Source organism: Prinia subflava, chromosome 2, assembly GCF_021018805.1.
Source record: "Prinia subflava isolate CZ2003 ecotype Zambia chromosome 2, Cam_Psub_1.2, whole genome shotgun sequence".
NCBI classification, from domain to species: domain Eukaryota; kingdom Metazoa; phylum Chordata; class Aves; order Passeriformes; family Cisticolidae; genus Prinia; species Prinia subflava.
The window spans coordinates 86423511-86437281 of NC_086248.1; the positions used below are offsets into that span (position 1 = coordinate 86423511).

The window sequence follows — 13771 nt, forward strand, 5'->3', positions numbered from 1 at the left end:
CGCACATAAGACAGATGCTTTCAACAACATTACTCCTTAAAAAATGGTACATGTTGTGTATTTTCTCCTCAATAAGCAATGGATTTTAATTTGAAATAAATGAATAAAGATGAAAAGAACAAGTGAAAAGTACTATATCAACCACAGTCAGTGAATCTTTCACTTTCCTGGATACTCTATTTCGCAGTTGAGAATTTCTCTATTAAAAAGAAAAGAGTGGATAGAGTCATAAGGTTGACTATTTGCCAAACCAAAGGATATTTTCACAGAATAGCAATGTTGCCCAGTGCACCCCATTTAAGCACAAATTCTGTCATAGCTGGTAAATTACAGAGATGATGAGTAGGGCTTTAGATAAGTATGAAACCTTATTACCTGATTAATATACCCATCAGACCTGATGAAACCGCTATTGAGTAAACCATGTGTAAAATCATCAAGTCTACACTTTTTGGAAAGAGGAAATGATTGACAATCCAATATGAACATTTCCAAACCATTTGAGATGTGTTTTTACAATGTTATTTTCTGGCAACTGATAAATTGCAGATGAGAAAAAAAATCAACCATCATATGAGATTCACTAAGTCATTTGAGCACTTCTGCCTTAGGCAGTGTCTAAAAGGATGGGCACTAAGGATGCATCAGGAGAGTTTCCTTTGCCACTCCAACCCTGTACTGCAGCAGCAAAGGGCATACCCATGTTTTAGAGTCACAAGAGCTATACAGATATATACCTTTCCTTGAGGTTTCAAGTACATTTTGCATTCCAAATCCAAAGGGGGAAGGGCACACTTCCACATTATTTGCAAAGGAGTTGTATATCCTCTCTCATCAATTAGAAGTATTTAATTAGCCTATTCCTCCAAAGCTTTTCTAAATGCTTTCAAATTTGCATTTTAATCAGATGTTTCCTTTTTTTCCTGTCAAGATATTATATAGAGATGCCCAAAACCAACCAACACAGTTGGTGGACAACCAAATGACCAGATGGACAGTTTTATCACCAAAAGTGCTGGCTTAGGAACATAAATGCCCTCTTGTCACTGCTAGAAAGAAATGAAACTGCAGCATAGAAAGACGACATGGGCATTGGTGTATGCATATATATATGTATGCAAAAAGAGCAGCTTCTTGTTCCTTTGTCTAGAGGGGGCAAACTTCCCACACACAGGGAAACATGCCATGCCAACAACTAAAGCATTTAATTACCTGCTGTCATGCAGACACACCACAGTGATGACTCCAATATCCTGAGAATGACCACAGTGTCTGCCCTTACCTGGAAGGCTATAAGTCCTTCCCACTGGTACTCCTGTGTGGCTGTGCTGTACATCCACTTCACCACTGAGTCTTTAATGAAAACAGAAATAGCTCGGAGGATAAAAGAGGTGAAGAGGTTCAGGTGAATGTAATTCCTCGTGCAATGCAGGTGTCTGTAAAAAGAAAAATCTAGTCACAATCCACTGCCTACATAAAAGATGCAACATCAGACACAGGACTGAGAAAGGGAACAACAAGCCCTGTAACAAAACAGGAGGCATCAGAGGAAATCCCATAACTTGAGAATGGCTGTAAGGATTTCAAACTGTCTTTGGGAAGAAACTACTATCAAGGAAAACACATTCAAAACTTCAGCCCTTAGAGCCAATGTTTGGGGAAAGGAAGAAGATAAGTGCGTTAAGAAAAAAAATATTTCAAAAGCTTCTAAAGTGGAAAAATAAAGTCATTTTCAGAAGCCTTATCTGAAAGGACTAAAAATGTCAAGTTCCACATAATGGTGAAGCTAATTGCTTTGAATTGACCCCAATGTCACTACGCAAGTTTACCTTGGCAAAGCTCAGGACTGGTGTGCAGTGCAGCTTCTGGCTGTGCTCAAACCCACAATGAAAAAACATCCACCTGAAAATCACCCTTTGACAACAAAAGAAAAATTTGTATTCAAATTGCCTTCTGTGAGACTTGTAAATACTTTCTGTAGAATAAAAGGAACAGATTTTTCACCTCTGCATTCAGAATTGAAAACAAAAAGACAAAGGAAAAATCCTCTTGAATTTCAGTAGCCAGCTGCAAAGACAATAAAATTGCTACTTGTCAAAAAAAAAAGCATGTTAAGAGATAGCAAAAGAAACTACAGTCACGTAAATGGCATCCAATTGCAGAGTACTGCCAATATTTTACCAGCTTTATTCACAAACATTTTTCTCCCAGCTCTGCAAGGGTACACACTTTACCTCGAATGAAGTTACACTGGGTATGTTTTTTAAGATGCTAAAAGACAGATGTAACATATGGTAATCAGCAATTATTCCAGAAAAACTTTCCATGAACTTATACTTTAAATGTCTGGTTTTTACAGCCCCATAAATTTTGTTAGAAAAAATTGACTTAGTCTGAAAGGCAGAGGTTTGTACTGAAGAACAACAACTTGTTTTTCATAGGTCAGATTGATTTTTTTGTATCGCTTTTAATTTATTTCAAAACTTACCTATTATTAATATTTATTTTCCTTAAACTCAAAATTCATTTGTTGCTACCCTTCAGAACTGCTACAACATTTCAATCTGATTGAAAAAGTTATGTAAATTAGGCAATTGATGAAATTAGGTTGCAAGTAGTTACTGAGTATTTTTGCTACAGGCAGTTCAGGTTATTCAAATTGTTTCAGTCATGAAGTTATGGGCCTAATTCAGCTTCCACCACTGAAATTCCAGACTTTCCTTCCATTTTTTTCAGAGGATGCAAAATAGTACTCTAGAGAGACACTCTTTCCTCAGCTATATCACCTTTACAGACAAATATAAAGGTTATTCTGTAGTCTAAGAACTGTAAGAGGCCATCAGTATTTGCATGTCATTGAAATAGATTTTGAACCCCATTTGCTGAAGCTGAGCAGCTCTGGGGTGACAAGCAGAGTTTCCAGTCAGAATCCAGAAACTGCAATTCACATAGGGGTAGGTCTCATATTTATGAGATCCAGGACCAAACTGTCTCCTGGTAACCAACTTAGACAGAAGAACACAAAATGGATTGATAGCATAGTTTTAACAAGACTCTTGGTACCTCTGATGTCCCTGGAACCTCACTTTCAAAATGAAAAGCACACATTTGTGTATACTTCTCCAGTCCCTGCCTTCATAGTTGAAGGAAAAAACACTAAAGCATCACCCCACACAAGTCAGGGCATCAAAATTTCCTCTCTCCTACCAGTCTTTGGTTAGAAAATTGCTCTTAGTTCCCTGCCAGAAAACATCCTTTCCTCCTTCCTTCAAAAAGTACATGGTTGTTCTCTGTGACCTTCACATTTGGGCTCCTAAGATTACTCAAGAAGTGTCATTTATAGGTGAAATGAGGAGAAAACAGTTATCCTGGGAGACATCCGGAGACTTCAAGACCATCTGGTGCTTTTTCAGAAAGGCCCCAAAGTTGCACAGGTACAACACATACAAATCATTATTATCACATGGCATTCACAGAGGGTGAGCATGTCTCTAGATTTCCACAGTCATTTTAAAACTTCCTTGATAGTGCCCACCTATGCTTCTCCACTGGAAGGAGAAGGGATAATACAGTGCTAACATGTATGGTTCAATGTGAGAAGACTTACATCATTTTAGCTTTGGAAATTAGAAGTTAAAAGACATGACTGCCTTTTTAAATACATAAGGGAAGAAAGGAAAGGGACTGCCTTGCTAAAAGTGTACTGCAGGCACCAGAGCAAATAACTGGCACTGATAATTCTTCAGTCAGGGAAGGAAGTTTCTTAAGCATCAGAACACTGAAGGCTCCTGACTTGATTTCAGATAAGAGTACCAGGACATGGAACATCATACTTTTTTAGGAGGCAGCCTCATCAGGACACAAGAGAGATGGGACCTGGCTGTAGAGATCAGCTTCATGCCAGAGGGACTTCCATCCCACAACAGAACAGAATCTCATCTTTGTGCATTGTATCTGTCTCCTGTGCTCAGCACCCCCAAGCTGAAAGAAAGTCTGGCTGGAATCAAAACATGTCTTGCATTTACAGAGAGGAAAGAAAAAAAAAAAAAAAGATCCCTATTAGAATCCAAAGTTGTATTTTGGTCTGGTGGGAGGTTTTGCCTTTTATTTATTTTTTTAAACAAACACACACAGTGTATCTTTGGCTTGTGCAACAAAGAGTGTCTATGTTTTTGTAGGCTCTGCTGAATTTGTAGGTACAAACCTGGATGATGAACTCAGTATGCCACCATGGCCAGCTGACAACAATTTGTTTCACAAGCTTTTCAAAAGTTTCAAATTAGACTCTCTTCCATATTGTGAAAGAAATAAGAATTTCTGAAAGTTCTCCAAAAATAAAAATTTTGTCAAATATCCATTTCTGCACATCTTGCATGTGAGGGCTGGGATATAGGGCAGAGTGAGATTTATGCTCTGGGTAACTCTAAGAACAGCCACATGAAAATTTTCTTCCTAAATGTCCTTGCCCTTCTCAGACTTGTGCCTCATCTGCAAGGTGAGACCATGAAAGAATGCTTGCATCTTTCTCTTTTACCACCTCTTCAAGTGGAAAGGTCATTGAAATAAAAATTTGCCTAACAAAATATTCCAATTGATAAAAAGTACCCGTTTCATACATTCATATGGGTAACTGCAAAAATTTGACAATTTTACTTGGATTTTGAGAATGAATTGTTTTAGGAAGGAACACAAAGTGACAAAAGATAGAGAAATAATGAAATGATGGAAGGAGGGAAAAAATAAACAAATGTTTCTGTCAAAGTCTGATAGTGTCATATAGAGAAACATAAAACCTTTAGTCCACTCCCTTCAAAGCTTCACCAGTTACCTGAATCCAAGAAGAATGGCAGTTGCTATTACAAGGGCAGAGAAGGAAAGAGCATATCCAATGGTGTATATGATGGACAAATTCAGGAGCTGTTCTTCTGGGGCATCCTGAGAGCACATAAAGAAGAAAAGAAAAACAAAAAAGTGGAGGGGGAAAAGAGAGAGCTCATGGCCTTCAGTTCTTTTCTCCCAGCTACTTTCTAACTTCCATAATGATAACCAGAAATCATTCTCCTACTTTCAAGTTTAAATGCACATGTCAAATCAGTCTTCCACTTTCCGTATGCTCTAAAGAAATAAAAATTTAATCTTAATTCCTCAGCTGCTCCCAGATGTTCGCTCAAATAGCTGGGTTTTACAGCCTGGCTAGAAAAATAGATAATGTGACATTATTTCATAATAAATTTGGAGAGATATGAATTACCACACAAGCAAGTCTTAAAACTGATGGCAGGAAGCACAGACACAACTCAGACCTGCAGTAAAAACAGAAGACCTAATCTTTTCAGACTTGAGCACTTCAAGCAAGTCTCCTTACTGTGATAGCAAGGGGGTTCCTCATCTACACTTCCAAGTGCTATATCTACACTTTGAAGTGCAACAAACCAGGTGCTATTTGATGATCTGAAGGCAAAGTATGCCTTGCATTCACATAGCTGAACTTTTTTCTGCCCCCAAATAATCTGTCTTCTGCCTCAACTAAGCAACCTCGTGGTAGCAAACCACAGCCCAACAGCATCTCATGACCTGGGTGTTACCACACAGTTTGAGAGAGAGCAACCTGCTGCAGACCACAGCAGTGGGGACTCTCTTCAGATTCATTGAAAATATGATTATTGAGACCCTTGCTTGAAAATTCTGGCCAAAATCCTTACAGAGAAGAGAATTACTTGAAAAGGTACAGGCAGCTCTGGATGTTAACACAGTCTTATTGCTCAGCCTCTGAGGCACACTCATATTCACTATTCCAGTTCATCTCTATGCACATATCTTTGTTTAAACAGACTCAGGGATTTTATTTCCCTTGTTCGAGCTGCTAACTCTGTGATTGATTCCTGACACCTGTGCCATACAAAAGAATAGATTCCTTGTACTCCAAAAATTAGGAACAGTTACTTGGATGTATTTTGCATAGCCAGGAGGATTTAAGGTGAACATACAGGCTATACCGCAGATTTACTAGCTTAATGCTTTAAAGGGAATGCTACAAAAGCTGCCTCATGAAAAGGAAAATCTCTTCAGTATCAAAGCTTAAGCAAACAACTAAAGCCTGACAATTTAGAACAAGTATACAGATGAAAATTGCATTCCACACCTAAGATTATAAAGATTCACTAACACTTTGGAATTTGTTTTAGTTACATTTGTAAAATAACACATGAAAAACTTACAAAAAAACCTTCTTGTTCCCGCATGCCAGATGCATAAATCAAAGTTGCTATGGGGCTCTATATACATTAGCTGGAAAACCAAACACGGCTGTTCACATTTCAGGCAGTGACACCATGTACAAAGGGTTTTAGAATCCAGCTAAGCTCATGAAAAATTGGAGGCAGGTGCCAAATGAACAAGTGTTACTATTATGTATCTCACTCACTGGCATGTCCCAACATAGCTCTGGAAGAAATCATCATGGCCAACAAGGAAAAGTCAAACAACCAGGCTTACACATAGCGTTAAGACAATGTGCTCTGCTGGTATAGCACAGAACACAAAAGGGACAAGAAATAAGCCTGCAAGTCAAAGGAAAAGGTTAAAATTCACATATTTGGAGAACAAAAACTCTCTTTTCCCATCTCCTAGTTTTTTTATTCCTTCTGAAGAATGGGGCGCTGAGCAATGGAAACTACAGAGGGCATAGATTCTGCAGCTCTTGGGACTTGCATAAACTTGAACTGTTTTGACTGGGTAATGCACTGGTTCCAGTACCCTGGAATAGAGAAAGCGCACTCAGTTTCTGTGAGGAAAAGCATCGCCCTTGGAGGTTCACAGTAGTAGTGGTATCACGTGTCATGGGAACGCACACAGTGCACTGGCTGACGCCAGTGGCTGTCAAAAATCCTCTGAAAATCCCTGTGCTCTCCTTCATTTAGTGCCAGACATCTCAGCTCCCTGCAGCGTAAAAAGTATGAGGGCAAGAAAATAACACTGACAAGCCTAATTCCATCGCCCACAGAAAATGAAGCTATAAAGACAAAAAAACCCTTAAACAATAAAAAAGGCAGGGATTGCCCCATGCCCAAAGGTGAAAAAGCAAATATCCTTCAGTTCAGTTCATCTTAATCACCTTAATAGCTGCTAACAAGACAGAGCAAATGGTCCCTATTACAATGACGTGACAATGGAAAAACGCAAAGGAATAACAGTAGGTCACTCCTGCAGTTGAGCTCCTTGCACTGCACCACAGCTGGGATGACCTGAGTCACTTCTCTTGGCTCTCACGTACATTTAAATGTGCTCTCGTCTACCCTCCATGCTCCCTTTGTTGAAGGGGAGAGACCTGACGTCCCTTACCATTAGGCTCACTGAGGTGAGTCACTCAAGATTACTCTGACAGGACAAAAACATGTGGGCATCAACAACTATTTTTTTTTCTTCTCTTCTGCTTTGTCTTCAACAACAGCAGAAAGAGGGGGGGGGGGGAAATGGGAAAAACTCTTACCTGGTCAGAGGGCTCACACTCAGACAGGTTCCTCCAGGGCAGGGTGGAATTCTCCTTCAGCAGCCAGGTCCCCTCCAAGGTGCAGAAGCGGTACACCTGCCCATGCAGCACTGCCAGGAGCAAAATGAGCCACGGGGTCAGCGGGAGGAGAGCCTGCTGGACCAAGGCTCACAGAGCATCTCCATGCACCTCTCCTTCCTCACCTACCGCTCTCCTGGCTGGAGGGGGAAGCTGCAGCACGGCAGGGGAAGTGCTGCACCCACTCCCTGCCTGCCCCCAACCCTCTGCTGCTTGTCCTCAGGGCCCCAGAGCAGCTGCCAAGGTATCAGATGGCACCAGAACATGTTCCAGGACAGTTGCTGACCATTCCACAGTAACAAGAGACTGAAGTAATTGCTGCCATCTTTGTGTGGATTTTACAACATGCATAAATTCCAGCTCACTAAAATATTAGATTTTGAAACACACAAATTCCAGAAACTTAAGCTTCAGGTACAGATTTTACATGGAAAAAAGGGTGCACGAAGACTAAATGTGCTTTTTCTTTTCTGAAAGCATGCAGACCCAGAGAAACCTCAGCACAGGTAAGCTAACACAACCTTCTCAAAATGTAAATGCTTATACAAACATCTGTGCTACAAAATGAAGCCATAAATCTTTTCCTAAACTACCCATGTACTTTTCTGTTCCCTCTGTCTACATGTTTGAATAACAAAATTAGCAATAAATTAAACATCTTTCTGGAGCAGTTAGCTGCTTGATCTTGTAAAAGCAAGTACATTGAATGATTCCTAATAAAATTATATCAGATTGAAGCACCAAAAGAAAAAGTGCAAAGGAAAAGCAGCACTCAGTCATAGTGGATGAAAAGAAACTCCCTCTCTAGTGTCTGGAGTACTGGGGAAATCTAACGACTTAGACAGCTGTACACATAAGCAACCTGACAGTGTTCTAGCATGAGCTACTTTGCAAAGGAGTTTTTCACTAATCACATTTTTTACCTAGTAAACGGACCTATTCTGTATAACAAAGCTACCCCTCAAAAAACAATGCTGGATCAATCCCTCAACCAGGGTTAGCCTCCACCCAGACAATGTTTAGAAAAATACAGTTACAATATTCTGAGGTATAAGAAGCTGAGTCAGGAGGAGTCAGTTCTACAAGGGCATCAAAATACCTCCCAATTACAGCTTTTGCTCAACCCAGCCTTGCCTGCTGCAACTTCATCCTTTTGTCAGCCCCCTCATTACTGCAAACTAGAAGCATTAGAATTTGGCATTTGTGTTCAATCAGAAAATTTTAACACTTATTTGAAATTCTAACAACCGAGTAGGTTATTTGCACGTTAGCTGACAACTGGTAATCTGTTTGATAATTGTCAGCAGCAGACAACTAGTAGGTACTCCAAGTAATAAATGTTTTAAAAAACAATATAGACATTAATAGTCTAATAAGTAATTTTTAATGAGTATGCTAAATGGTAGCTGATAATGGTTCTGGTAGGCACAGCCTGTTTGGTTTTATAATTGCTATACTGAATATTCCAGTAAGAGATAATATAAAGATGATGTAAAAATTAAGTTGTGCTTGTGGAGGTTTTTTCTTACTATTAAGGGTATCTGTTCACATGAAAACAGAAGGAAATATTAGGTACAGCATCTGCACCACACGCAGTCACAGCCACTAATTGCACCTGCTCTCATTACCTGCTGCCAGTGACAACCACTTCCTTAGGTCAGGGAATTGCTATGATGTTGCTCAAGGGTAATAAAAATGCTTATTTAGGTGATGCCTTGGGAAGGCTGACCTGGAACAGAGACTGGACAGTGCTAACAGAATAAAGTACATATTTATTAAAAGGTCTTTAAGGATACACCTTGGGCCATACAAGAGCCTGGCCAGGGCTACACCCAAGGTGGACTGAAAATGGTCACAAAATGGACGATCCGGTCACAAGGTTTTACGCTTTTGTAAGTTTTGGTCCATTTGGATATTGGGGTTTAATTATCCAGTTACAGCTTCACGTTATGAAGTCCCACCCCTCTTGTCTTTTCTCTTCAGTCCACCATTGTTTATGCTTTTGGGTCTCAAGACTTGTAAGGGTTGTCCTTGGTCTCCAGCAGGAAAAGGATTTGTTTTGTCTACCTACTCTGTGAAGAGAGCTTACTAACACTTAATATGAGGCTCAGAACTACACCCCTAGGCAGCAGAGAATCTGAAAATATGGAAACTAAAGCTTAAGGCATCATAGGAACATCAGCAGTAAAAGAAAGACTAGGGAAACCACAGATCCACTCAGGAAGGATAGAGGTGATCTGGCTGCATGGAGAAGACCGTGAGGTACTCAAGGACTTTTTTCCTTCAGCCTGGAGAAGAAAAGGGTCCAGGAAAACCCTACAGCAGCCTTCCAGTTCCTGAAGGGGGCTACAAGAAAGCTGGAGAGTAGATTTAGATTAGATATTAGAAAGAAATACTTTAGTGTAAAGTTTGGTGAGTGGCTGCAACAGGTTATGCTGAGAGGCTGAGGATGCCACATCCCCAAAAAAGTTCAATACCAGGATGGTATTGACCTGGCCTAGTGGAAGATATCCCAGTCCAGGACATGGTGGTTGGAACTAGATCATCTTTCAGGTCCCTCCCACCCCAACAATTCTATGATTCTATGAATATATTAAGGATCTCACATATCATTCCTCCTCCCATCCACCCTTAGGATTAGTGGTCAGCAACTTGAAGTAAGCCATTCAAACCATCTATGCAAAAGCAGCCCTAGGAATCAGTAAATATTGTATATTTGCAGTCAATCAATGTGAAATCCAGGAGATTTAAGTCCAGAGGGTCATACGACTAAGAAATTTTGTCTGACTGCCATTAGATGAGCTATAACCAAGTATAACAAGGCAAAGTTATTATGAGCAATAATCTTAGGAAACAAGAAATTTGACTATATTCCTGAAAAATGCAAACATCGAAACAAAAAAACCTAAAAACACCCACCACAACCGCACCCTGCTAAAGGAGAATTAATTTTGAAAAAAAGCAAGCAAAAAACCCCCAAAATATTTTCTGAAACTCACTGTGAATTCCCTCCCTCTGCCAGTACTTCTTAGAGACAAGGTCTAATTCAGATGAATGCTTAGCTTCAATATATTATTTTCTCTCCCAATCATCATGACACATTTTAATTTTCTTTTTATTGACAACATTTTTAAATAATGAAGAGAAAAATCTAGTGTATCCTGAAGCCTAGCATATATTAGAGAATTGAAAGGTTACTCTAAACAAAACATGGAATTTGCTATCAGACAGAAGGACAAGGCAATTCATTTAGATATGAAGAAAAAATAAAGTGATGCTATTACACTGGACAGGAACATTCCTGCCACATCTAGGAGTCACAAATACTCAAAGTGGATGGCTCTTACAGACTTCTAGGTGTCATGCCAGCTGTGTCAGGTTGTCATAGACTCACTGATTGCCCAAACAGTGATGATCAGTGCAGGACACAGAGGCAACTGAAGACCAACTGGGCTATCTGTACCCAGGAAGAGCCATAAAATGTAAAAGAATAAATCAAACAAATTCCAAATAGATGAAACCTCACATCACAATGTGAGAGCTAAACACCTGATCTATCAAATAATTTATTTATGAGATAAGAAATGTTAAAAAAAGGAAACTTCCACTTTGAGGCACCATTGAGATTCTAGTAGATACATGGAAGAATGCTCATGAAAGAGCTGAGAGAGCACAGAATGCAAGACATGAAAACAACACAGGGCTGATGCACTGCAGGCAGCCAGTTACTCTCAGAAATGTGAAAACAAGTCTCACTGTTGTGGAAATGGAATGCTTTCAGTAATGTGTCAGACTCCCCATTACCCACACAGCATCACTCTGTGGAGCTGTGAAGGGCTCAGAAATGGATAAACACCCTGAGGGGTCTCACATGAGACCCTTCATGCCCTGCAGCTTGGCCCACCCAACTCCAGCCCCACGCAGGATCTTCTAGGCAAACCCAGCCCAGGAGCGTGGACACCTTCCATCGCTGCGTGATCGGTCGAGGAGCTGCCCAGGGCCCAGCTTCACACAGCACGACCACAGAAAGGCGTGCCTTTGAAACAGAACCCTCCCAAACTGCATCAGCCCACAGCCATGCCTATTTCCTCCATCTCCCAGAAGCAGAAGGCAAACAGTCTCCATCTACTCCCTCCTCTGGGCAGCAGGCTCAGTCACAGGCAGCCACTTGCTAGTGCCCAAACACAAAGAAGGCTGTTAATGACTGATAGCTTAGAGTATTCACCTGAGCTGAATGCTCTTCCCCAGTTTTTCCTCAGTGAAGTGAGGGACAGAATAGAGCTTCTACACCAGAAACTCTGCTCTCGTGTTTCTCCAAAATAACTGATAAAACCTTGGAGACTTTATATCTTTTTCTCATATATAAAATTCCCATCTTTGCTTACAGAAAGCAGTTCCAACCAAGTTCATGGAATCCACTAGCTTTTAATCAGGAATGTTTTGACTCAAGAATTACAAGTGTTTTACTATTTTTACTTCTCAGAGGAAAGCATGTTATTTGCAATAAAGCTACCTAAAAATGTTTTAAAACATTTTTTTCCACAGGTACTTTTTATGAATCTCTCTCTGCACAGGTGGCCATGGCTTAAGATGGCAGAGATTTTCAATCTTCTAAAACAGATGAAGGGATAGTCTATGTACGTATTCTGTCTTTGCTGGTCCAAAGCTCACTAGGAAATGAGGCAACTTTCATGTTATGCCATTGCTGACAAGAAAATCAGTTATTAATAGACACTAAGGCAAACTAACAGCGACATGCTCAGAGGTGCCCTGTATGCCATGACAGAAAGAAGGCACCCACACAGCTTCCCTGGCAACTGCTGAACAATTTCAACTTCTTGCTTGCAGGTGGTTTACTCAGAGGCAATTCACATTCGTCCATGCCCTCTTACCTTTAATGCAGTCAAAACACCAAGCATACAATGACCAGTTGTGACAGATCAGCATGACGAACAAGATTTTTTCATAAAGATTTGGGGTGAAAGTTGCTTCTTTGCTATCCTGCAATACCTTTTCCCTGTCCTGTTTTCTGTTATCATATAGTCAATGTTTTAAATCATTCCACTATATTCTAGAATTGGCTATCACCCTCCACAAATAAACAAACACATCCACAGCCAGTGCACAAGGAATCTGATTTTATTTACTTTTAAAGTTAAGTGCAAAAAGTTGCAAAACCTTTGGAACAGCAGCTTAATGGCACAAGTTTATTTGAACAATGTCAATCACACCTCATTAGCAATACATGTTAAAACATGGATTTATGCCCAAAACTCAGTCTCTGTAAGCTGATAAAAGGTGGAGAGTCAGCACTGAAGCTAGTAACATTTATCTAGTGAACCTATAAATCAAACCAAATCAAATCCCAGAAGTAGCTGAATATTTTTACATAAGGAGACCATAGCCAAAAAGCTCTCAAACTTTTCTTTATTAGCCCCACTTTTACTAGAAATAAAAACAAATTGAGTATCTTCTCTGTTTGAAACAGCCAACCTCATCTACATTTTACAACCTCAGGGTGTCAAGGTCAGTGTGACATTACTCACCCAACTGTCCCTGAGGATAAACTGGAACATTATTCATTGTAAAAATAAATTACAGCATGTCCTAGCCAATCAATTCTATTCAAGCAGAGAGATGAGAGAATGAGAAGAACAAGAGACTGCAGTTTTGTCTGTCTGCTCTCTGTCAAGTATTATAGACCTGTCCTCTGTTAACAACCATTCTGTACTTCCAGCAGGGGAATTGTTTTGGAAAAGGTAACCCTCCATAAAGTAGGGACTCTGCAGTATGAGAGCATCACTACAGTCTTCAGGACAGACTGGCTTGTCCCTGAAATGAGCAACCTGCCCTTTGATGGGGACAACAACTTATTAGAATTTAGGAGGTTGTGCCCCCATCAGCAGCTCTGTTCAGCTATCACTTGCTGTGACTTGGGCAATGCTCTCCTGAAAGGAATCACTCTTGGCTGTAAAAGCTGCTGCTAAGTGTCACTCAGCCCCAACCCTGATGCTGCTTTCTACAAAGGCATCCTAAACCCAGGACTCATGCCATGGAGCATGCAGCTAAAAACATGACATAAGGGAACAACCTGATCCTGAAGCCTCCAGGGAGCTGGAAGAGCCCCAGCCTGCACCACTGTCCAAGAATCACTTTTATTAAAGTGCTCCTTTGTGCAGGGCTTACCACCACGTCATCTGAAAT

General features: G+C 40.3%; 1 protein-coding gene across 1 annotated transcript in view; it reads right to left on the reverse strand.

Moving 5' to 3' along the window:
- GLP1R (glucagon like peptide 1 receptor) overlaps window positions 1–13771 on the reverse strand; it is an 84195-nt gene that overhangs the window by 27538 nt on the left and 42886 nt on the right. Inside the window, exons 4-6 of the mRNA XM_063390864.1 lie at window positions 7490–7599; window positions 4829–4935; window positions 1283–1436 (exon numbers count right to left, since the gene is read on the reverse strand). Of these exons, the coding sequence (XP_063246934.1) occupies window positions 1283–1436; window positions 4829–4935; window positions 7490–7599 (371 nt within the window). The remainder of the gene's footprint in view (window positions 1–1282; window positions 1437–4828; window positions 4936–7489; window positions 7600–13771) is intronic.